Below are 25,019 nucleotides of genomic sequence, written 5' to 3'. Positions count from 1 at the left end.
GTGGTCAATTTATATAATTGGAAGGGAGGGATTACAGCAATGGTTCTTAACATTTTTCTGCCCCTTATGATTTGATATTGTCTCTCTCATCTCAGACTCCCTATCCATTTAACAATATGGTAAGGAAGAGGCAGTTGCAATCTCCTTATGCCTGATTGCGACCTCCAGATTGAAAACCCATGGGTTAAAGGGTAAAGACTTTGTATTGAGTAGCTAGGTGTATCCTCTGCAGAATTTTCTGAAAATACCTGCTAATTGATGCAAAATATGTTTTGTGCATGCATGTGTGTAACTCCTCTTCAGAAGTATTTCTATGAGCCCCCAAGGTTAAGTAACTTATATCAAGGATAATTTTGCAGTATCCTGACAGGAAGAGGGCGCTATCAAAATCTGGGAAATCAGCCTAACCTTCCTTTCAGTATGATCCTTGAGAGCTCCCTCCAGCACATCATTGAGCATTCTCCTTTCAAGATGTACTGCTATCTCAGAGTCATCTAAAAAGCAGTAGCTATTAGGATGGTACAAGTGCCCACTCAATTATTGGAGTGTTTGGTATAAGTGCAAAAAAGGATTTTGGAAGTGCCAGGTCTTCATTTGCAGCACTACATTGATTGTTGGGCCTAACTTTAGGATAGTGAGATTGTTTTATTTGCATTGTTATTATGGGGAAAAAGTGATGCATGTGTGGTTTCTGTTTGATTTTGGTTTCTTGTATCAGCCACTTTTTTTCTAGAGGTCAGCTTTCGATACTGATTTGTTTCTAAATGAGCTGTCACCATGTGTATCAATGCTATCTCTGACCCATTTGTTTTAGCTCCATTTTCACATCTGGCCTCTAATCAGTTCATCGCCCTAAAGGGTTGAGGTGGCTAAGCTTGAATGAAAATTGGACTTTACAGCGTTCTTTATGTCCGGAATGTGTGCATCAGATCAGCATGTTAAATGTTTAAATTTCTGGGCTAAAGAGACTTTAAGGGTACTTGGCTGGGTCCGATTCACCCCTCACATCCAACATATAAGGTAGTGTCTCATGGAGGAGATGATTAAGTTCAGTCTTTTGTAGTTGTTGAGGCTGATATGTCACCGAGTCTGAAATAAGACAGATATCCAAGGCAGTCTTGTTGACATCCTAGCCTGAATTTTTCAAAATTCTTTTCAGGTAGTCTTTTAAAACACTTGAACCACCTGAAGAGCACTGAATATACTATAAATATTGCCATTATGAAACAGGAATAAGGAAAACAATCAGAATGGAGCATGAATTGAGTGTTATAGACCTGATTAATGAAATCACTGCTAGCTGGGAAAAAAATTTAATTTGTGTTAGGTATTGAAAGACCATCTAATCATTTGTGTTATTTTTGAAAATGCAAAAATTACAATAAACAATGTAATGTGTAATATGTTGTCATCATAGTCTTCAATGTACTTAAAATGCTGTCCATCAAAAGCAAACATGCAAATTTTAATTTCTGTTTGTGCTTGAGGATTTTCCAGTTTAATATTGTCATGTAGCTAGTCTTGGTGAGGGAGCAATCTTATTAGTTTAAAAAAGTATAAAGCAGTACTCTTGCCTCTAGCATGAGTAATTTACATATCTACTGTACGTCTCTGAAGATTTTATTTTTTGTGACTATAGACTGGTAGTTTATCCAACATAGTCTTGCTCTTTCTGAGCTGTGCAGCTAAAAAGGTGTGTATGCATTTGTATGCATAGGCTTGGCAAGTATGAAAGGAATGAATTAACATAATTTGTTTATGACTTTTGTATAGCATTCGGTTTTACTGTTTTTGTGATTGGAGAGTGCCTTAAATACTAGTTCCTAGGGCATGCTATTGTAGCTTGCTATGTTTTTATATTGGAACAGCTACTTTAACCTTTACCAGCTTTGTTACTAGGTATAAACAACCCTTAAATCATATTTTGGCAGTTAATCGATTCAATCACCTACGAGAGTTCTTCAGTCCAGTGTGCACACTGTACTTGGAAGAGAGAAATTCTGCAAACCTGGATCTTTACTTTCTTCCTTTTAATCTGGAAAAGCGCTATTGCACCATCATTCTGGTCAATGACCTGGTAAGAATAGAAAGTGTGTTCTGTCAGTGTCTGTATATGTTAATGTTGTTAATGATATATACAACAGTTATGATTACATTTGTAAAACTTTGCAGCTAAGCTGTGCCTGCCAAGTGCATGCCTCAGTTTGTTTGTGCAAAATGGGTAACTACGTGTACAAAATTGGGAGTTATGCATATGCTGTTGTGGGTAATAATTACAAGTTATATCCATATATATGAATATGAGTTTGCTTGTGTACATAATATTTTGCTGCTGCAGTTTAGGCTTTGAGATTTGAATATTTAGCTATTTATTTTGACATTAATGGTAGCATTTTTTTCAGTATATTAACATTTTATTTCTGAGTGGAGTGGATAGCTATGGGAGTTGAACATTGACAGGATATGCCTCATGTCACCTGTAGGTCATTGGTTTAAGTTTGTTAGATGAGTAGCGACACAAAGTTTATTACCAGCTGGTGTCTGTTTGGCTTATGGTAAGTAGGGTGACCAGACGTCCGTTTTGTAAGGGACAGTCCCGTATTTAAGCCCTCATGCAGGTGTCCTGACTTTTTCTTGAAAAACAGGCAAATTGTCCCATATTATCTATCTACCTCCCATCAGTACTGGTGGTTGGATCCCTGCTCACCAGCCGTCTGCCCAACAGTGGTGAGTAGGGGGTCCAGTGACCGATGATGGGGATGGGTGTTCAAGGCTGGTGGCGGGGCAAAGCTGCAGCACGCAGAGCTGGCCGCTCCCCCTGCTGCTCCGTCAGTGCAGCCCTCGCTGTGTGCCGGCTCTCGGCCAGCAGGGCCCCAGCTCCCGGTTCCGTTTCCAGACAGCACTGGCTGCGTGCTTTGAGCTGCGGTGGCTGGTGAGTGCAGGCAGGTGCCAGGCGGCGGCTGGTTATGCGTTTCCTGTGCTGCCCACCCATCGGCCCTTTACGCGCTCCTTCTCTTGCTCTCCTCTCCCTGCTTTGCCCCTTCACCCCCCCCAACCCCGCTGTTCTTCCATATCCTCCCCACTGGCAGGGTCCGTCCTGCTCCCAGTGCTGTGCAGAGAACAGCCTGGCCAGCAGGCTCCTTGCTTCCCCCACTGTGGCTGGGCTGGTGCCCCAGGAAAGCCCAAGACCCTCCGAGCCCTGCATGTGCCAAAGCCCTACATAGTGCTGGCACGAGGGAGCCTCTCCGCCCCTCAGCTAAACTCAGAGTGAGATAGCAGGGGGAGGGACAATTTCCATCATGTTCCTGCCCCAAACCTGCAGACTGCACAGCAGGATAGGGGCTTAGCACCCTCTTTGCCTCCCTCCCCCACTCTCCTGGGTCCTACCCCTGGGACCGCAGGCTGCTCTGTTCCCTAGGTACCCTCCCCTGTTGAATCACCTCCCTGGCAAGGGTCTGAGGCAGCTGAAGCCCCTGCAGTCAGGTTCCCTGGTTCCTGTTGCACAATGTCATCCTTAGGGCTTAACCCCTTCATGCCCATGCTCCGTACCCTGTGTGACCCTGCCACGTGTTGCCTCAGGAAGGCGCAGTGCCAGGTTGCAGGAGAGGTGAGTCTGTCATGGGGCCCAGCCAGGAACAGAGTGTGCCAGTTGGGTCAGTTGGTCACCCCCTCTGTGTGAGAGAGGTGTACGGGAGTGAGTGTGTGTGTGTGTGTGTGTGTGTGTGTGTGTGTGTGTGTGTGTGTGTGTGTGTGTGTGATCTCTCCCCAGATGAACCCTAAAGCCTAAAAGATAAGAAGGAAAACAAAAAGAAACCAACTATGCAGTATTTCTTTTTAACAGGGGCTCAGTCAACTTGATATTAATTTGAATATTTGTACTGCATAGTTCTGACTGATTTGCCATTGAACTCACTTGAATACGAGTAATTTTATCATGTGTCCTGTATTCAGCATGGGGAAATATGGTCACCATACTGAAGGCTGATTTTATTTTTTGATGGTTCAGGTTCTGTAGTTTCTGCATCAGAGCGTTGCTTTTTTAAAACTTCTGAAAGCATGCTCCACACCTGGTCCCTCTCAGATGTTGGAAGTCATTTCAGATTCTTAAACCTTGGATTGAGTGCTGTAGCTATCTTTAGAAATCTCACATTGGTACCTTCTTTGCGTTCTGTCAAATCTGCAGTGAGAGTGTTCTTACAACGAACAACAATGAGTCATCATTCGAGACTGCTATAATATGAAATACATGGCAGAATGCGGGTAAAACAGAGAAGGAGACGTACTGTTCTCCCCCAAGGAGTTCAGTAAAAATTTAATTAACACATTATTTTTTAATGAGCTTCATTAGCATGGAAGCATGTCCTCTGGAATGGTAGCCAAAGCATGAAGGGGCATATGAATGTTTGGCACGTAAGTACCTTGCAATGCCCGCTACAAAAGTGCCAAGTGAACACCTGTTCTCACTTTCAGTTGACATGGTAAATAAAAAGCCAGCAGCATTATCTCCCATAAATATAAACAAACTTGTTTGTCTTAGCGATTGGCTGAATAAGAAGTAGGACTGAGTGGACTTGTGGCTCTAAAGTTTTACATTGTTTCGTTTTTGAATGCAGTTATGTAACAAAAAAATCTACATTTGTAAGTTGCACTTTCATGATAAAGAGATTGCACTACAGTACTTGTATGAGGTGAATTGAAAAATACTCTTATTCTTACAGTGCAAATATTTGTAATAAAATAATAATATAAAGTGAGCACTGTACACTTTGTATTCTGTGTTGTAGTTTATAACAATATATTTGAAAATGTAGAAAAATATCCAAAAATAGTTGTTAAATATCAATTGCTATGCTTAACAGTGCGATTAAAACTGTGATTAATCACTATTAATTTTTTAAATCGTGATTAATTTTTTTGAATTAATTGCATGAGTTAACTGCAATTAATTGATAGCCCTAGTTATTATTTAAACCATTAACAATCAGTACCACAGTTGACACTGCTTGGCAGCCTTATCAGATAAGTCAAATTTTGAATGCCCATGGAAACTAAACTAATCTCCTCCCCCATGGGGGGCATTCCTTTACATTAAGCCTGTGAGACATTGGTGGGGTAGTAGATGGAAGCTTAACTGTCCTGAAATTCTGTGTTGAACATGTACTGTTACCCCTGTCACGCTGTCTGGAGTGGCTCACGACCCAGAGTGCCAACTTCAGGGCAGATTGCAGATTGTTGAAAAGTGGGGCAGGAACTCTAAACTGGTTGTATGTTCTGTAATTATATTTCACCAACCCAGTAACAGGTGTGAACTCCTGTTCTACAGTACTACAACAGTCTTACCATGGAGTCACAAATAGTCCCCTTGGACATTCCAGTGTATCTTGCCACCCAGGCAGGCTGAACAATGAGATAGTTGTCACTTTACATCAAAAATCACAACAATGTTCAGGTTCTTCTCAGTCCCAAAGGATCTATCACTTACCCCTCGTCAATTGTACTCAGATCTCAAACCAAAGACAAGACCTAATAGCCAGTCCTGAAATAAAGTAACTAAACATTTATAAACTAAGAAATGAAATGAGAGAGACATTTACAAGGTTGAAACTGGAAACATACACACAAAAATGAATGGCAGTCTTAGATTTAAAAAGATAATGTACACTTCTCTAATAAGCAGCTCTATATGCCCTTTAGGGCTGAACCATGCCAAGCAGCATGAGGATCTCTTGCTTATGTTTAGGAATCTTTGTCCCTCAGAGTCCAGACATCATAAAAAGACCAAGTTCCTCCTTGTCAGGGATTTTTATCCCCCTTCACCCCAGAATAAAAGATGATGGGATGAGTTCATAAGTAGGCATCTCCTTCCTGGAGGCAGCAAGGAATGCAATCAACAAGGTCTCTGTACTTTGGTGCTACACAATGCCTCAGTTACCGTCAATGGGCTGTCTTGTATTGAAGGATGAGCACTTTACCTTAATTATTGCTTCTTTTCTTGTTTCATGAGTTACACAATTACAAAGGTTTCAGAGTAGCAGCTGTGTTAGTCTGTATCCGCAAAAAGAAAAGGAGGACTTGTGGCACTTTAGAGACTAACAAATTTATTTGAGCATAAGCTTTCGTGAGCTACAGCTCACTTCATCGTAATGCATCCAATGAAGTGAACTGTAGCTCACGAAAGCTTATGCTCAAATAAATTTGTTAGTCTTTAAGATGCCACAAGTACTCCTTTTCTTTTTACAATTACAAAGGTTTACAGTGCAACACTCAATATAACTTTATACCATGGCATGCAGGTATTAGAAGTAAGTTAATACATGCAGCATCCTACAAGCATTACTTTAAGTCTAAATACTAAACATATTCTTATGGCACTAATATCTATTTTAACTATGCTAACCCACAGGTAAGCCAGACTGGTTTCCAGCTATGCATTTGTCAGTGTTCAGTGAGGCCCTGGGCCTTTGGCATGAGCTAGCACCTGTTCTACAAGATAACAGGTTCTTGACCATCATTAGATAACAGGTTCTTGACCTTAAGTTTCTGTCCAACTTTTGCTCAGTCATCCTTCTAACATACGTATCCAAGATCATTGAATGGGTGATTTATAAAAGCTGCTTTTACTTCCTCTGCTAAAAGAAAAGGAGTACTTGTGGCACCTTAGAGACTAACAAATTTATTAGAGCATAAGCTTTCGTGAGCTACAGCTCACTTCACGGCTGCTACTCTGAAACTTCCTCTGCTGTTACTTTCTCTTGATTTGCTTAATCTGGTTTTTGCCTTCCGCAGTTTACTGAATACGCTTTAACCAAAATACCCAACCAATTCTTAACAGACAACTTTCATGGCTTTTCCTCTGTGTTCCATCTTGCTTGATCTCCCTGCAGCTTTTTATGTCATAGGTCACTTCCTTCACCTTGATGCCAAGTCTTCCCTTGGGATTTGTGGTCTTGTCCTCTGTTTTTTCTCCTTCCTTCCAACCACTTTTTAGCATCTTCTTTGCTGAATTTCACTCCCTGTCTGTCAGTGTCCATCCGCACTCCGTCTTTGTTTCTCCCTTCACACCCTATGTCCCTGGATTACTTCAGTTGCTCACATAGATTCAGCATCCAGCTCTGTGCTGATGACACTCACAAATCTCTCCCCATTTGGCCTGGCTCACTCAGTCCAGTCATGCATACCTAATAGTTTCTCCAGCCCATCCTTTTGAACAATGACTAGCTCAAACTCAACATTGCTGAAACCAAGGTACTTTTAATCCCAAATCTTCTTCACTTCCACCCTACTCCATTGCTGTAAATAACACCACGGTCTTCCCCATTACTCGAGCTGTACCGTGAAGATTGTTTTCAATGTCTGTCCCTTCTCCCCACATACCCAGACTATTGACAACCCATGTCACTTTTTTTCTCTCTACATTTTTAAAATCCAAACATTTCTGTTCTAATAGTTAACCGTCTTTCACCACCTGGTCATTTCTCAATTTTATTACTTTTCCTTTTCTCTGGCCTTCCGGGTACTCACCTCTTTATTTTCCTTCAATCCATCCAAAATGCAGCTGCTAAAATTGTCTCCATCCTCCCTCTAATATCTACCTAATATCAATGAGTATCCATAATTCCTCACCTATTGTTAATACATACATTTCACAATGCTATTAATCTCCAGTGTGTCACTAACTTTCAGAAAAGACGTCACTCTGTACACTCTTATAATACAGTAATATTGTACATAATCAGTTGATTCAATTGCTCATCACTCCAGGTTCAGATCCCCTGTCTTTATAGACCAGTAAACCTTTGAAATGCTTTATGCCTCAAAGCAAAGTTTATTCAAGCTGTGAGGAGACTCAGCATGGAGTCTGTTGGTGAAGGAAGCTGCATGCTCTTTCTTCCCCCACTTGTGTTTGCCATTGCATCCCCCTGCTGTCTTGTTAGTCCTGCTTCTACTTGTATGTAAATATGCACCTTTATTGTCTTTGCCTGAATATTGGGCTGGTCAGAGAATCAAATACACTTTCCTTTGTCTAAGATAGACTTGTTTAACAACTCCCCCAACATACCTAGTTTACATAGACTCTTTATCATAATTCCAGCATATATTCATAACTCTTAAAACACACTACATACATACATCATACTAGAATATTAATGATCAATGAATTATTAGTTTTCAAATGATACTTCAAAAGGCATATTTTGTACAAAGATTATTACAGCAGCTTGTAGGGTGTGAACACAGGTGCTTATTGACACAGGCTTGCAATATTATTATTGTCATTTCATCATTAATAAACCATAATTTAAAGAGAAGTCATGTAAAGCTCAAATCTCTTCATTTAGGTGATGTATACCTAGGTATACAATATGAACTCTGCTGACCTAGTCTTACTCGGTCACCTCATTCATGGCCACTCTATTACTTACCTTATACTCATCTCCATAACAGGCATCAGCTATTACAGTAGTGATTATTCTCTAGAGCAGGGATCATCAAATTTGGCACACAGCCCACCCGGGAAGTCCCCGGGCGGGCCGGGCTGCTTGTTTACCTGCCGCATCTACAGGTTCGACCGATCACAGCTCCCACTGGCTGCGGTTTGCCGCTCCATGCCAAAGGGCCGAGGGATGTGCCAAAGTTTGCCGATCCCTGCTCTAGAACAAAAATGAAAGTCAGTTAATATCAGTTAGATTGCAGAATGGTGTGAGGACCCCATTCTCACCAAATTCTGCCTGCAGTTGCTGTCTATCATCACATCTTTGATGCTTTCATGTTGAACAAGACCCAGTAGCAAGCGTCTAGCTTGTTTCAGAATCATTCTTTCCTCTCATATGCTAGCACAACCACAGCTAGGCATGCTGCTTTTTAAACTGTGAAAATACCTCTTTGTTTACCTCTCTATTGGTACTGTAGTGGTCTTTTGAAATGACAATGGAAGTTTAACTTACTTATAACAACACTTTTTAAAAACTTAAGTGATTAATTTTTAATAATCCTCTTGCTATTTAGAAGAAAAATTGAGGCTCTGACATGTCCTTCAGACATTAATGTAGATTTTTTTTCACATGAGGCGTTGTGGAAAAAATATGTATTGCCTGATGCAGTGAATTAATGAGATGGCCTTTAGTACTAGATCTTAATTTCTGGGGTTGGTTCACATGCCAACTCTTTATTTAAGTGACTAATAATCATTATAAAGTTATAGTTTTAAAAGTGTAGTGATTTAGAAAGTCCAGGCCTTCTCCACCTAAATATCTTATGGAGGGAGAAGGTTCACTATCTTTTCCTCTTCCTGTGCAATTTAAAGACTTCTTTTATGTGGCGCTTTAAATTTTCTTGGAAATCATCAAATGGTATTTCCAAAAGGTTGTGAATGGAATTAGATTGTCTTGAGGAAACACAGAATATTTGCTTTAACTCTACTCCCTTTAGAGTTTTTTCAGGGGTCCCCACTGTAGGTGATGTGCTCACTTCAGGTATGCAGGCTCAGAATTTAGGAATAGTAATGTTCACTGGGGTTGTGTGCATAACCTGCCTACATCTTGCATCTCAGGGCCAAGTATATATGAATCTCAGTCCCAGCTGCCACTCATTTCCTCCTAGTTGCCACAGGAAATGAATAGGAACTCAGTGATATTCATTGTTTCCTCCATCAGTCACCTTCCATCTACTCTTTTTTCTTTGAGAAGCTGTAGCACTTAAAGACACAGTGGGTTGTGCTACCAAATGTACCATTATAAACCCATGTTCCCAGTTGCTTTATAACTGCCAAATTTTAACCATTTGGATTGAAGTTTTCATGCTTTCTCTCTACCTTGTGCTATTTTTTTGGTAAAGTTTGAGCAAAATACATGCAACCATTTCTGAGTATGAAGCTAGAGAGAAACAGTTTTTTGAGAATTATTTTTTCCCAACCATTTTTTTAAAGAACTTTAGCATCTCTGTGTTTCGGAGCAAGGACTTGAGATTTGATGAGAGGATTAAATATGCCAAATCTATATGCATGGCAAGACTGACTGTGATTGCTAGATCACATTCCTGTCCAGAGTCAGGAAAAGACATCAGTATTCTTGATTTCCAGCTGTCAATATTGTTCCACAGGATGGAATTTTTCTTAAAAATCTTGGAAATTTTCATACAAAAACTTTTAAAAAATAATATTAAGGCTGCAAAATTAAGCACTCAAACATTAAGAATATTCACTAAACCTCCCGAAACACCATAAACATGATTCTTCCTTCCCATCCTGCAATGTCAGGAAAAGTCTGAGCAAAAAGAAAATTGGTCTTCCAGCCCTTGGAAATCAACACATTTGGATCTTGTCAAACCAAGTTTTGAATTGAGAGAGCTTCTTTTTACGTACAACTATGTTGGTATAATTAATGACAGAGAAAAAATAATGATAATAGAATGGAGTGTTAGCAACTGGTACTTTTATAAAAGTAGTTGTGTATGCCAAGAGCTTTTACAGGGGCCTTATGGAGCCATAACATTGTCTCAAAAGGGAATAATTTCCATTTAAATTGGTTCCCCCAGTGTGGTAATTAGTTTGTGGGTGGTACTCAAGTTTTGCCATGGTGTTTAGTCCCTTCAAGAAAGATGTGTTTGAGCTCTTAAACCAAGGAAAGGGAGATAAATGCCATGGAATTTGAATAATTATCTTTTTAGTAAGTTAGTAATCTTATAAACACTGTGTTTTTAGCTCTAGTGTGAAAAAAATCCTTACAAAGTGGTGAGTAAAGGTAAAATGAAAAACAGACTTATTTTAGGTCACTTAGCCTATTCTACAGGGAGCATTGCCGGCGGAGGGATGGACTAAATGACCTAAATAAGTCTTTTTTTCATTGCTGCCTGCCAAGAGTAAACAAACAACCTGAACCATATGATTCCTAAGAAGGTTCACACAGATTTTGCTTGTAGAAACCTTGGTGGAGGCCTGTAGTGGCAAATAGTTTGTTAATGGTTGAAGCTGCAGCCATATGAGATGATTACATACTCCTTTTGCTGGCATACAGGGCCACTAAAGGCCAAGGGCAGTCCAAAAAAGTGGGTGGTGTTAGCTTACGGGGTGGGGGTGGAATAAGGGGAGGTCACTAAAGTAGTGGGAATGGGTTTATAGATTCCTGCTAGATGGAACTTTGGTGGAACCAAGCTACCCCCAAAGCAGAAACCCTGAGGATAACATTGCCTGCTCTCTGCTGATGTGGATTCCCCTCAGCAACATGGAACTTATTGTTGCTTGGAGGTGTAATTTACACCACCTTGAACCTTTTTTTTTGGTATCTAGTCCCCATAGACTAGGATACTGCACACAAGTTGTTTAACATGCATTTTTATTATATTTGTTCTTGGTGTATTATGCCTTCTTAACAGTTTGAAATGCCGTTTGTTCATCAGTGGATTTGTCCTTTCCATTTTGGTAAAACTTTTATTGTCCCTTTGTTTTCCCCTAGATAACACTTCTGTTTACTTTCTTGTTTGTGCAGTGTTGTCATCAGTGATTTTGGCATAACTCTAGAAATCAGATTAGTTAGTTAACTTAACTCCCTCAATTAGTGACAGTTTGAATTTAAAAGAAAGTAAGTGGAAAATGTTCAGTAAAATTAAAGGACAGTCAGAACATATAACTAGCTCACTCTCATCCACAATCATTTTTCACTAGAGACTTATGCATTGGTTAACAAAATATTAATGGTTCAAATTTTTTTTTACCAAATAGTTAAGCTGCTTTCAACTTTACAAAACTTCAAGATATTAAAAATTATGTAGTTTGAAATAATTTAAACTGTTTCATCCTTAAATGTGAACTATGCAGGCGGTTGTTCTATTTGTTTAAAACAACTGATTATAGAGGTTTTAAAAATGGCTATTGCATATGATCAGTATATATACTTTTTTGTCTATTATCTCATTTGTGGCTCATGATATCCTAGCTCAGGCATTTAACTGTAGTGGGATGAGTTAAAAAGAACTGAACTATTGTTATGAATTGCCCATCTCCCAGAGCAATGCAGTCAAATTTGAGAGAGACCAGGTGGTTTTAACGATTTATTGAAAGCTACAACAGCATCTAAATATGTGATCCTAGGCTAGAATTACAGCAAGTAAGTAAAATCTCACTCCTTTGTGGGTGGTCCTGTAAGATATACTGGCTGCAGAGAGATGAACCTTTTTCTTTCTAGAGTCTGTCACCGCTCCACCACACAGAGAAGCTGTTAACACACACATATATACTCTAGGCTAGCAGTAGTTAATAGGCAGACCGCAGGCCAAATCCAGATCACCAGACACTTTGAACGGACTCTGAAACCTTTTTATTTACATATTATTGTCATTATTATTGTTGTTTATTATTTTCTCCTGAGTCTGGACCTTGACTAAGAAATTTGGACCTTGACAAAAAATAATTGGTACCTCTGCTCTAGGCTGCACATGCACCCTGTGACATGGACTTGCACAGAATGTCCAGACATGCCCAACTATGGCTTCCTTTGCTAGAAAACGCAAAACATGTACTAAAAAGATAAACATTAAAAACAAGAAGCGTAAAGATGCCTCGCCTGGGAACACAGGAGCGTCTAAGGGTGTGGCCCATATGGGGGCTCTCCAGTCCCCTAGCACTATAAAAACTTTGATTCTAAAATTATTTGATTTCGCAAGTTTAATTTTCACCATTACATTTACTTATCATAGGGGTTTTTTTGTAATATGTTCATTTTCTTCTTTATTTAAAAGCCGTTTTAAAATAAAGGCTCTTCAAAATATATGAACCACTCTTATAAGTCAGATCTTCTGTATTACTAGAATAGTTTGTTTATTTTGTTTGTTTTAATGGTTTATAATTTGTTCAGCATGAATTGCTCCCTGAATTGAAATGCATATGCTCCTGTGTTTCAGGTTGGAGAATTTGTTTACGTGGTGGAAGGAACATGTGGCATACCTTTGCCTTCAGGCTTGCTTCCTATGGATAGTCCAAATGTTCTGCGCATTAGCAGTACTTTAAAAGGTAAAGTAAATGAAAGGGGGAAAAATGAAATAGGGAAAACATCATCCTTTATAATGGGTTGAGCTCTCTGGCATGTAGGGGAAGGAAAACAAATACAGTAGGAAAGATGAGCCATTTTACAATGGAAGGAGCCTTTGAAAGATGTTGCAAAACAAACATGATCTAAAATTATTCCTTTAGTCAGATGGTTTAGATTTTTTTTTTTTTTTTTTTTTTTGCTGCCCAGACCTTTTTCAAATTAGAGGCTGCTTGCGAGCCTCCTGACCTGGTATGTCTCTGCAAGTAAACTAGAGTAAGTTTTCAGCTTGGCCATATCAATATTTTTCTATAGCTACTTTCCAAGGTGCTTCAGTCTTGTAGTACTGCAGCAGTAATTTGACACTACTTGAACCAGTACAAGCATCTCTTGCTTGTCTTAGAACTTTCCTAGGTATGAAATACTGACACTTTGTATACACATTTATGTCATGTCCTGATATGTAATCTGACATCTGTATTTCTTGGAGCACAGTGAACTAGAGCCCGCATGTCTCAGAAATACCTCAATCAAAGAAATATGTAAAAAGAAAAGGAGTACTTGTGACACCTTAGAGACTAAAATTTATTTGAGCATAAGCTTTCATGAGCTACAGCTCACTTCATCGGATGTAGCTCATGAAAGCTTATGCTCAAATAAATTTGTTAGTCTCTAAGGTGCCACAAGTACTCCATTTCTTTTTGCGAATACAGACTAACACGGCTGCTACTCTGAAACCAGAAATATGTAAGGCTCCTACTTTGAGTTCCTTATGGTTTGTCTACATGTTGTGGTGTTGTGTATCAACTGCAATGCAAATTCTAGTGTGCACCAGTGGGTTACTCACTCACTGACCTCTGAGGACCCGTTGGTGTGCACTAAAAGTTCCCTACTTCATGTTAACATTGTCCTATTTCAAACAATACTATGTCAGCTAGCACTAGGGAACTTTAGTGAGCACCAGCAGGGTCTTCATGGACAGTTAGTTTAATGACATGCTGGTGTACATTGGAATTTACACTCCAGCTGTTGTGCACTTGTGCACCGTCTAGACAAGTCCTTACTTACATTTATACAGCATTACATCCTTGATATTTCATTACACCCTTAATTTAGCTTCTGGATCTCAAGGTGAGTTCTGGAGAACAATCCTGAAACTTTGTTCAATTAGTATTGTCCAAATCCACCTCCTTCAGGAGTTGTTTCTGTTTAATGGGCTGGGAATCTATGGAGGCAAAAGTCAGAGGGAAAGGTTATTTACCTAGAATCTGTAATTCTTTGAGTAATTGACTCTTTAGCTCTTTGTTCATTGAATATAGATCCACACAGCAAATTATCTGAAAAGTGACAGTTACTTGGGAAGTGACCTTTCTTTCATGTGTTGTGATTCAGACACACTCTTGCATGGCCATTTAATGAGGCCTGACCAGCTTCGTCAGTATGGGACTATTTCTCATGTGGATAATGTTCCTCCAAGAGACTCTGGGAGACAGGGCACCTTTTAAATGCAATACAATCAAAGAGAAATATAGCATTTATTACATCAGTTTAAGAAAGATGAAATGTAACCATCTGTATTTAACCATCTCTAAACCATTGCTTTGGGCCCATCTCTCTTTAAAATACATAATTTTTTAAACATACTCAATTTTTTGTGAGGAAAAATCAGCAGCATGGACTGTAAACTCCTGAGATGATGCCCTCTAATTATAGCGAGGAGTATATTTATGTGCTGCTTTTGGAAGTGTGTTAATCATCACCTGCTCCTTGTTCAACAACACATACGGCCGTAGGTAATTCAAGACCTCTTTACACTATATGAACTTGATGGCTTACATGAGCTATATAGAGACCTCCTTTCCTCTGGTCAAGTTATCTTAAGAATTTGCTCTTTCACTCACTGTCTCTAAATAAATGCCAGTTAGATTCGTTACTATAATATATAAAATTTGAAACCAAAGGAGAAAAATAAGGGGAAAGTCATGTCTGTTACAGTACCAATGACTGTGTTCCTATTAGGTACCTTTTAAAAGATTTAGCACATTGTAGCCCCTCAGACTGAGCCATCTGTAGCTAGGGAGTGCTGAGTTTCAGAATAATGTTGTCATTATGATAGCAGTAAAGTACAACATTTATAGTGAGCTCTAGGCTTTTACTGATATTTTCTGCTCAGTGCCAGTTCCTGCCATGTTAATAACTTGTGAGTTCTTCAAATGCATCATTCTGAATTGAATAGTTCATGCCTCAGCCATTTTAAACCACATCAGGCTAAAACCTGAAGTACAAATTCACAGGTGGCATGTAAATGCTAAAACACTTTAATCTGTGCACTCTAATGCATGACTCTGATATGCTTTTTTGTGAGACTACAAGACTTTCCTTCATTCTTCTTCCCAGTAGCTTGTCTCTCATTCCTCTCAATACGATTATTGACCATGCATTATCGAAACCCTGCTGTCTGGGTTAAGTATTCGATCAGAAACTGTTCCTGCCTCTGCTGTTCATTGTGGTGATGGAACTTAGGTGAAGCCTGGAACAGCAGTGAAGAGGCACATGTTAACCATAAAACCCACTCTTCTGTGGGGCTTGGAGCCAACCAGCACAGCCCATGAGTGATCTTGTGTTTAAAACCTGGAATGGGATGCTAAAAATCTGGGTTCCATTCCCATCTCTAGCACAGATTTCCTCTGTGACCTTGGACAAATTATTTAATCTTGCTGTGTCTCACTTCCTCTGTCAAATGAGGATAAAACTCCCTTTCCGGTTGTCTTACATAATTAGATTGTAAATCCTTTGGGGTAAGGGGATTGTCCCTTATTATATGTTTGTACTGTGCTACCACAGAAAGGCCCCAATTTTAGCGGGAGGCTTTAGGTGCCAGGGTAGTATAAATAGATGTATTGCCTTACTCTATAGTTGGAAGACATTTTGGAGATATGTTCCACAGCAGGTAGTGAGGGAGGGGTGTGTGTGTGTGTGTGTGTGTGTGTGTGTGTGTGTGTGCGTGTGTGTGTGAAAGAGAGAGAGAGATCTCAGTAACTAACAGACAGCTGTGGAAGTCACCTTCAGAAGATACTGAAACTACCACAAATTTTACTCCCTTCTTATCAGAATCCTATCACTTTGACCTAGCCTTCCCATCAGAACAACACTTACGAACAAATGGGAGGAGGGTGGTAGGAACAATATTGATTGGGGAGGACAGGTAGAAAGATGTATATTCACTGTGGTTTACTTTATAATTTGTAAGGACCTCTGACTCCCCAGTGATGAGGGCAGTATGAAAGCTTCAGTAGATGGTTGATAATTATTCCTCCCATAAATTTAATCAGATGAAAAGAAAATTAGTCAAAATATACCTTTTTGTTGATTATGAATAGGACCTTTCCATTTGGATTTCAATCAGTGTTTTCAGTCCTTTTTCCTGGTTGAAATTTATAATTAGTCTAAAACTCAAAATATTATAGCAAAGCATACATTGTTACATTAAACTATAAAGGAATTGAATTTAATATTTTTGCTTGTGTTCTGGGCTACTGAATAAAAAAGGCATACAGTTGTAATAGCAGATGACAAATGGCTTTGTTTATTGCAGGTCGCAATGTAGTACAGCCAGTTCTGTACTTGAAATGCAGTCTCACTGATATTCTTGAAGAAAAGCTGAAGATCCCATTGATTAATGAAGCTAGGGAGAAGGCTCTGGCCATTGCAGCACAGCAGCAGATGTCAGCTCTTGAACACGAGCGAAGAAAGGTCACAGGAACACTGGAGAGCAGCACTGTTCGAGTTGCAGTTGCAGTCTTAGGGCTGTCCAGAATTGAGGTAAAAAACACAGTAAATCTAGCAGAATATTACATAGCTTCTCTTTATTTGTGAGACTGGGTTTGTTAAATTTCAGAAAGTACCATCAAATATATAAAGAAGTTATGTTTCAGAGTAGCAGCCGTGTTAGTCTGTATTCGCAAAAAGAAAAGGAGTACTTGTGGCACCTTAGAGACTAACAAATTTATTAGAGCATAAGCTTTCATGAGCTACAGCTCACTTCATCGGATGCACCAAATGCATCCGATGAAGTGAGCTGTAGCTCACGAAAGCTTATGCTCTAATAAATTTGTTAGTCTCTAAGGTGCCACAAGTACTCCTTTTCTTATAAAGAAGTTCTGGCTCTCGCTCGCTCACACACACACACACACACAGAGATATTATTTTGTTTGTTCTCTAGGACTCACAGTATTTTTTTGAATGAAAAACAAAAAAACTCCTCAAAAACAATTGACATCAGTTCAGTTAGTCTGTGCTGTGTGATTCTTCTCTGAAAACTTGACTGTAAAAGTTTCCATACTCCATGTAACAGATCTAATTATTGGTATCCTCTTTTCTGTGAATTTGTAATGGTTTCCTTTTCTTTGCTCCATTACCATGAGCTACTGTTTAACCATAAGCATATTCAAACAGGATTCATAAGAAACAAGGAACATATGCTAAGCAGGTAGTACAGATATGCTGTCAAGAGACTCTGTGACCTCCTTGTACCCTAAATGTTACTAAATTGCATTTATCCATTAATAACTTAGACATGCACAGTGTGTTTGTCACATTTGTGTACTGATATCTTAGCAAGAACATCATAGCATTTTTGAAAAAGTAAACTCTTTTATAAGCAGTGACGTGTAGTTTAGATCTTCTAGCTTTATTGTGGTAGACTTAAGGAGTTCAGTCCTACTTAGCTTAACAAAGAGAAGGCTAAGGGATGACTTGATTACAGTCTGTAAGTACCTACACAGGGAACTAATATTGATAATGGGCTCTTAATTTTAGCAGAAAAAGGTATAACAGGATCCAATGGCTGGAAGCTGAAGCTAAACAAATTAATACTGGAACTCAGTCATAAATTTGTAACAGTGAGAACAATTAATCGTTGGAACAATTTACCAAGGGCTGTCAAGACTAGATGTTTTTCTAAAAGGTTTGCTCTAGGAATTATTTCAGGGAAGCTCCGTGGCCTGTGTTATACGGAGGTTAAACTAGATGATCACAATGGTTCCTTCTGGCCTTGGAATCTATCAATCTATTGTATAGAGACATTCCATCAGGAATTTGATCATTTCTATTGTAGTAGTGTTACTAAACTTGTAAAGACCTAGAGAATGATATGTTAATTTTTTTAAAAGTCAAATTTTAGTATCTGAGTAAATCCAGAATATCTGCAATATCACTGAACATACAAGCACAGTTCCATTATGAAAATAAAATGTAACTGTATATCAATCATGATCCAGGTCCTGGGCTGTATAATTTAGCTCCCTCTGGATCTTGGAGCCATCTGACCATCAGGTAGATCCCTGGACAGCTCTCTGTTATGCCAGCCTTGTAGCCATATCCTGTTTTCCCTGGATGTGTCCCCAATGCTCTGCAGTAGAGGATAGCACAGACGTTGCTAAAGCAGCCTTCTGCCACTAGAGGATTCCCCTATACAAGGGAAATCCTCTACTTAGCAGTTAAATTGGCTGTAATATTTCTTTGTGCTGCCAGAACTATGCAAAGCAGTCTTAATGGGCCGAAGAGCCTGCCTTTTACATAATATCTAATTCAATAGGTTAAACATAGGTATGGGAATTGTGGTCTGCTCCCCTGTGTTCAAGAGCATTAAGGTACAGTACACATTAATGTAAATAGTCTTATGAATAGTAACTGTGGTTACTGAAAGAAAAAGAAGCGAGAAAAATACCATATAATAGTAAAGTAAATGAAGCTGTTATGTGTGTGTGAATGTACGGATTGTGGTGAGGAGTGGGGTACAAAGACAACTCCAACTCCTAGGTCCCCAAGGAAATTGCCCAATCGCTGTGTCTCTCACTTTATGAAGTTTTCTTTTAAACACTAATATTGCAAATTAATATGTATAAAATAAGAATAATCTACACTTTATCCATCCATTTACAGTGTGTTCCTCACCATGGGGTGAAATCCTGACTCTATAGGATTCCGATTTATGTTATGGGGGGCATGATATACATCCATGGTATCTAGCCTTAAATTTCTTCCTCTAGGATGCTAGCTAATCACTTGCTGTGGTGACATTTTTTGAGTGTTTCACACATAATGCTTCTGTACCTTTTAATTCATACTGCACAAAGAATCTGCTGTACTGGAGCATTAGCTCTGGATTTAGTCAGGCCTGGGAAGATAGTGAGAGTAAGTTTAGTGTCTTGTACCAGTAGTCATGCTAAAACCTAATGAGAGACCTAATATGATTTGAAGCTTAGGGGGTTGATGAGGGTCAAGATTAGGTGAGATGTCAAAATATTTGAAATGTCATATTTGAGAATCAATAGTAAAAAAGTATGAGGTGAATATAATACGCAGAGAGAGCCCTTTTCCTTGCGCCGGAAATATTCTTTTGGCAAATATTACTCCAAGAAAAATATCATGGAGCTTAGTTTTGATTGATGCAGAAGAGATTTATTTAATAGATTAAAACCGATATATTTCTCCATTTGGTAAACCATTGTAAAGTTTAAACTCCGAAAAGCGATCATAATAAAGTCTGTCATAAATTCACATTTATTGGTCACATAAAAACATTTTATAGTGTAGAAATTATGAAAGAGTTTATTGAAGAAGCTTGTGAGTAGAGTTCTGTTTTACAATTTAGTCTGAAGCTCAAGGGCTACATTCTGGTTTGATGTCTGAATTGCCTAAAAAAATCTGTAGTTTGGCAAAATTTATATAGATTTGTGAAGTCATTTAGAAAGGATTTTATAGATTAATACATAAGTAAAGAAGCTTTTGCTACAGATCCAATTACATGTATGAACAGAAGGAGAGTGCTGTCTACATTATTATTGCTTGCCATCCCTACTTTGGTACCTCTAAAACCGAAATGATGTAGATCTTTATTCTTAGTAATGGTTGTGTTTGACTTTTATTTTGTAATTCTGTTAAGGAGCACGGTTGTAACTGAAAAACTTGTCCTTGGAAGTCAAAGTAAAAATGCAGGTTCATGTCTGTACAGTATGTGACTTCACCCTTACACATAGATGGCTGAATGTCCCCTCTATTTTTGGACCGCTTTGCTAAAAATTCTCCTTGTAATTATTTCTTCTTGTCATACAAAGAGCAGTTTATGCTGAGTCCCTGGAAATTGTGTTTATTAGGTAAAGAATGCATCTTTTCCTCTCTCCAGTGAAACCCTGATTATTTTCTTATGCCATTGTGCTTTTGCCCAAAGGCTCTAAATCAGGATTGGCACAACATTGTACAGGCAGTGTACAAACAAAGTATAGGAAGAGACAGTCCCTAATCCTTGAGAGCTTGGGATCTAATGAACACAGAAACAAAAAATGAGTGAGAGAAAAGGGATATAACATACAGATAAATGATCAAGGTGATGATCACATTATGTGAATGTGTTTTTATTAATGGCGAGTGATGGAAAATGGTAGGGGGGAGTTTATATAAACAAAGATAATAGGAGGAAAGGGAAGGTGAACACTGAAGAGAGGAAAGAATGGAATGGAGCAGGGCAGGTTGGGAGCGCTGCTAGAGAAGGGAGTGCGATGAGTGGAGGAAGCAAGAGGGCAGGGGAGGGTCGGAAAATCAACAAACACTACAAAATGTCCAGAATCCATAGTGTAAAATGTACTCTGCTGTCATCACTGGTTCTGAGAGCTGTGTAGGTCTGGAAATGCAGGTGAGGCCCCAACACGGTCCCTTCCCTGTTTTGGATCTGCATTGCTGCCCTCTGTCCCCAGTGACTGGCTCAGCCTTAAGAAGCACCTGCTGTCCTCCTTACCCCATATAACTGTGTGGAAAAGGTTCTTGGGACCCAATGCCTGATTAAGTCCTAGCTGACTGAAGTAATGTTAGGGATCCAGCTGAGGCTCTCCCATCCTCCAGCTTTTGTTGTGCTGGAGTCTCTGTTCCTGGGGGCTTTTAGCTCTTTCTCTTGGGGATGCTGGGTTTTTGTGACCTGGTGCCTTGGGATGGTGCGAGTAAGCATTCACACTCTGCTGGAGTTCTGGTCTAGGGGAGGCGAACAAGGGATTCTATCTTGGTCTTTATCCAGCCTCACCACTGCTCTGCTACCCTGACTCAGACCATTGTGGGAGTCCTCTGTTACAGATGCTTGGCTCTGACCATGGCTCTTCTCTCACCTTCCCCCCTCAGTCATGTGACTCTAAGAGGGAAGTACCTGGGATTTGGTGCATTTTAAACGTGCATTTTAAACAACAATAACAAAAGAGATCTTGGTTCTCAAATTCTGGTCTCAGTTGCCTTTTTAGAAATGAGATCATAATTGGGCCCATAATCTTTTTTGTCCCACTGCTCAGTGTTTGTCTTCTATCAAAGTGAAAGGGTGGTGTGTGTGTGTGTGTGTGTGTGTGTATATACACACATATACACCACACTGTCTTTTATAGAAAAAGATCCTAGGATTTTTCATAGTTAATTGCAGGCTATACACAAAACCACAAATAAACTATATAGATTTTATTACATCATTCAGGCAGCATCTGTTGATGTACAGTGAAAGAGGGTACAATGTCCTCATTTCGGAGAACCTTTGAGCACAAAAAAACTGAGAGTGAGGGTATAAAGTTGTTCTATTAGAGAGGGGTTAGAACTCATAGGCCAGAAGGAACAAATAGAGTTAAAATGAGATTTGAAAATCTGCGAGACAGTTAGGTCCAGGGAAGCTCCCACACTGCCTCAGTCACCTGTAGCAGAAGAATCTACAATGCACAGAAAAGGGGGATGGGATACTTGGGGAGCAAACAGGATGGGCTGCAAAATAAAAAAAAGTCAGAAAGACAAGGGTGGCTACTCTTCAGAGAATATTAATAAGTTAATGAAGTCTGATGCTTGTAACAAGCCTATTTTTCTATCTGCTCATACTGCAAACTCACCCGGGAACTGAAAGTCAATTATGTTCTTCACCAGTAATAAAAATTTCACATTTTGGAACATCTTTAGCAGTTACTTTGATGCATGTGCCAGAATAAAATGTGCCTCGCTCTCTTACAGTTGTATAGGCTGTACACTGATAACTGGAGTAAAAATTAGTAAACATTTGTGTTTATCGCTAAATAAGCAGATATGATTTGGAATACATACAAAGGGAACAGCTCCCGTTGAACAACAAGGTACATTTTGTCACCCTTTCAGTGTTAACTACTCCTTATCTCCCCCCCACACTCCCTTAAAAGTTTCAGGCTTCCTACCTCTCTCGGGCAGAGATTTGCATCAGTCTGTCTCTTGAGACTGGGGGCTTAGGCTTGCAGTCCCTCTGTGCTTCACTGTGATTTCCCCAACAGGTCTGACTGGGTCCAACATCTGTGGCTAACCTTTCCCCAGGGGGTACACCCAGTTACCAACAAGCCATCACAAAGGCCCAACAAAATATATTTAAACTTAGGATAAAAATATTACAGAGTAAACATATAAAATAATAATGTTCCTGTGTGTATCCTAAAAGCTTATCAGAGATCACCCGTCGGTCTTATGGGGCCCAAGTAAGTCAAGGTCTTTTCAACCCTACCACAAGGATTGGGGCCCCCCTTGGGCAGCCAGAAGGTCCTCTCTGTTTGCTGAATCAAAAGAAAGCCTTAGGTTTGCTTAAACTCAGTCTTTTATATTAAAAGCATCTTTTTTATCCCTTGATCTGATACCTTTCCAGAGTTGTTTACAGTTTCAGCAACTAGCCTTAATCAGTCCCCACAGTTTTTAGTTCCTGGAGGAGTTGTGGTAAGCTTCCCCCTCTTGCAGTTGCATATAGTCCTTGGCTAACAATGGTACGTAAACCATTCACAAACTTAATACAATATGTTCACACAGATATTGCATGCTCTTGCAATATCTCTCCCACCTTTTACACAGGTTTTTTTTCTGAATATGACTGTACTTTGAAACAAGTATTAGTCTTTTAAAAAAAATGATGATATTGATCTAGGTATGACAGTCAAAATGTTTACTACCTTTAATAAAGTTTGATAATTTCATATCTCATGTCAGAGCCATGGCAGCTATGTTTTTCTCATATTTTAAAAATAGGGGAGAAATGTGAGCATGACCCCCCCAAAAAATACTTAAATGAATGCTTATGAAAATCATAATTTCTTGAAGATCAGCACAATTTATCTCTATGTTCAGTGTTTCCACTGAAAAAATTGCTACCAAATAATTACATTATTACTAAATGTATCTGGGTTTCTCCAATTATATTGGATTTCTGACTTCAGTAAAATGTTGGACAATCATCTGATACCAATAGCATCCAAGCTATGGCTGCCTGTTTGTTATCCAAATACCCATAGATTTGGAGACTGAATAAACAGAGGGATTTATTTGTTCAGTTCTGTGACTCCTGTCATAAACAATAAAGATAGCACTCTTATTCAAAGCTGTCTCACTGATTTAAAAATAATACCACTTCTGCCCTGGGACAGGCTAGTTGGAATAGGTTATTGCTACTATCCGATAAATGATTTGTTTCAGCTGTTGAATTTTGCGGGTATTGTTAGTGTATTTCCAGCCTCAAATAAAAGAAAGTAGATAATGAAGTCATCCAATTTGTTACCTCAAGAAGCAACTCTGCTTGTCCCACTTGTAAATATGTACTGAAAAAATACATAGTACCAAAAAATATTGAATTTTCTGTTTAAGTAAGTAATGCCTCAGTCATACATGACTATCCGGTTATGTTTCATGGAGAAGGGATTTTGAACATACTCGTACATTTTTATATACTGTTGTTTGAGTAATTGTATATTAACAATTGAAGTTTAACAAAGGGCCCCACATCTGCTTTAAAGTTTCATAGAAGTTTAATCTCTCCCTCGAAAAAATGCAGAATAAAGCATATAGGCTGCGTTCTGCCTTGTCCTGCTTGAATTATTGATTCAAACAGTACTTGACAGTATCCCTTTTAATAATGATAATCCTATTTAGCATCTAACTTTTTGGATTTTTCTCCTTCACAAATCCTTTCCATAATTAAAAAATGCAATGCAATGCATTTCCTTCTGTCAGCAATTGTGCACATTTTCTACTATCTTTAGTAAGAGTTGTAACATTAGCACTGGGAGAGGATAGATCTTAAAGAATGAATAATATTGTGTCTGACTTCACTAATAAAAGGATCAATTTTAAATTCAAATTCACTTTTATGAATTCCCTCTACAGTGTTCCACTATTGGGAAGCATGTGCCTTGGCACAATGGGACATAGCATTATTTAAATGCAGTAGCAACTGGGGATAGACACATGTCCTTCCCACCCAGCTGAATATTTGAAGCAGTAGAAAAAACAGGCTGGATGCCTCTCACCACATAGAGCTTAACAAACGGTTTCCCTATACCTTAAACTTGTGTAATTTAGAGAATGGAGAGAGAGGGAGCTGTAAAAGCTGTAATTATTGAGAAAACTGGCAAAAATGACCGATGATGAACAAATTTTTAAGCTTAGGTACATAACAAGGACTAGTTTTGAAGTATGGTTGCTTTCTGACATTATTTGCTGAACTAGCTGGTAACTGCTGACCATGGCAGAATGGTAGAGATACTGTAATATTTGATAGACCATGCTACTTTTGAGTAATTTAATACTGTGATGCCGTCATAGTTTAAGTCAAGTTTAGTTTTTTGGTATGATGGTTGAATGCATACATTGAATTCAAGCTAGTCACCCATTAATATTGTGTTGATCAGAAATCCAAAAATGCCTTTTACCAAAAGTAAGAATGTTTTTTGTCCTGAAAATTCCTTATACTCCCTCTGATTCATAAGCCTCAGTAAAGTATCTTGGAAATATCATTTTATCTCAGTTTTAGTTGATTACTTATAAAGCAGTACGAAAACTCCTCCACTCCCCACAAGAAATGTTTGTCACTTTATTGGACTTCCCTTGTTCTTACCGTTGTTCAGCAATTCTGAAGACCTGGTGAAAAAATTACAGAAGTTTCCAGTTCGGAGTAGCAAGTTAAAAAAATTCATTATTGTT

The 25,019-nt window shown here is 39.0% G+C and overlaps 1 protein-coding gene across 1 annotated transcript in view; it reads left to right on the top strand.

Moving 5' to 3' along the window:
• CFAP47 (cilia and flagella associated protein 47) overlaps nt 1-25,019 on the top strand; it is a 638,800-nt gene that overhangs the window by 293,971 nt on the left and 319,810 nt on the right. Inside the window, exons 42-44 of the mRNA XM_043505538.1 lie at nt 1,932-2,077; nt 12,895-13,003; nt 16,615-16,841. Of these exons, the coding sequence (XP_043361473.1) occupies nt 1,932-2,077; nt 12,895-13,003; nt 16,615-16,841 (482 nt within the window). The remainder of the gene's footprint in view (nt 1-1,931; nt 2,078-12,894; nt 13,004-16,614; nt 16,842-25,019) is intronic.

The sequence above is a fragment of the Dermochelys coriacea genome, chromosome 1 (genome assembly GCF_009764565.3).
Source record: "Dermochelys coriacea isolate rDerCor1 chromosome 1, rDerCor1.pri.v4, whole genome shotgun sequence".
Lineage (NCBI taxonomy): Eukaryota > Metazoa > Chordata > Testudines > Dermochelyidae > Dermochelys > Dermochelys coriacea.
This window is presented reverse-complemented; position numbering and strand designations above follow the sequence as displayed.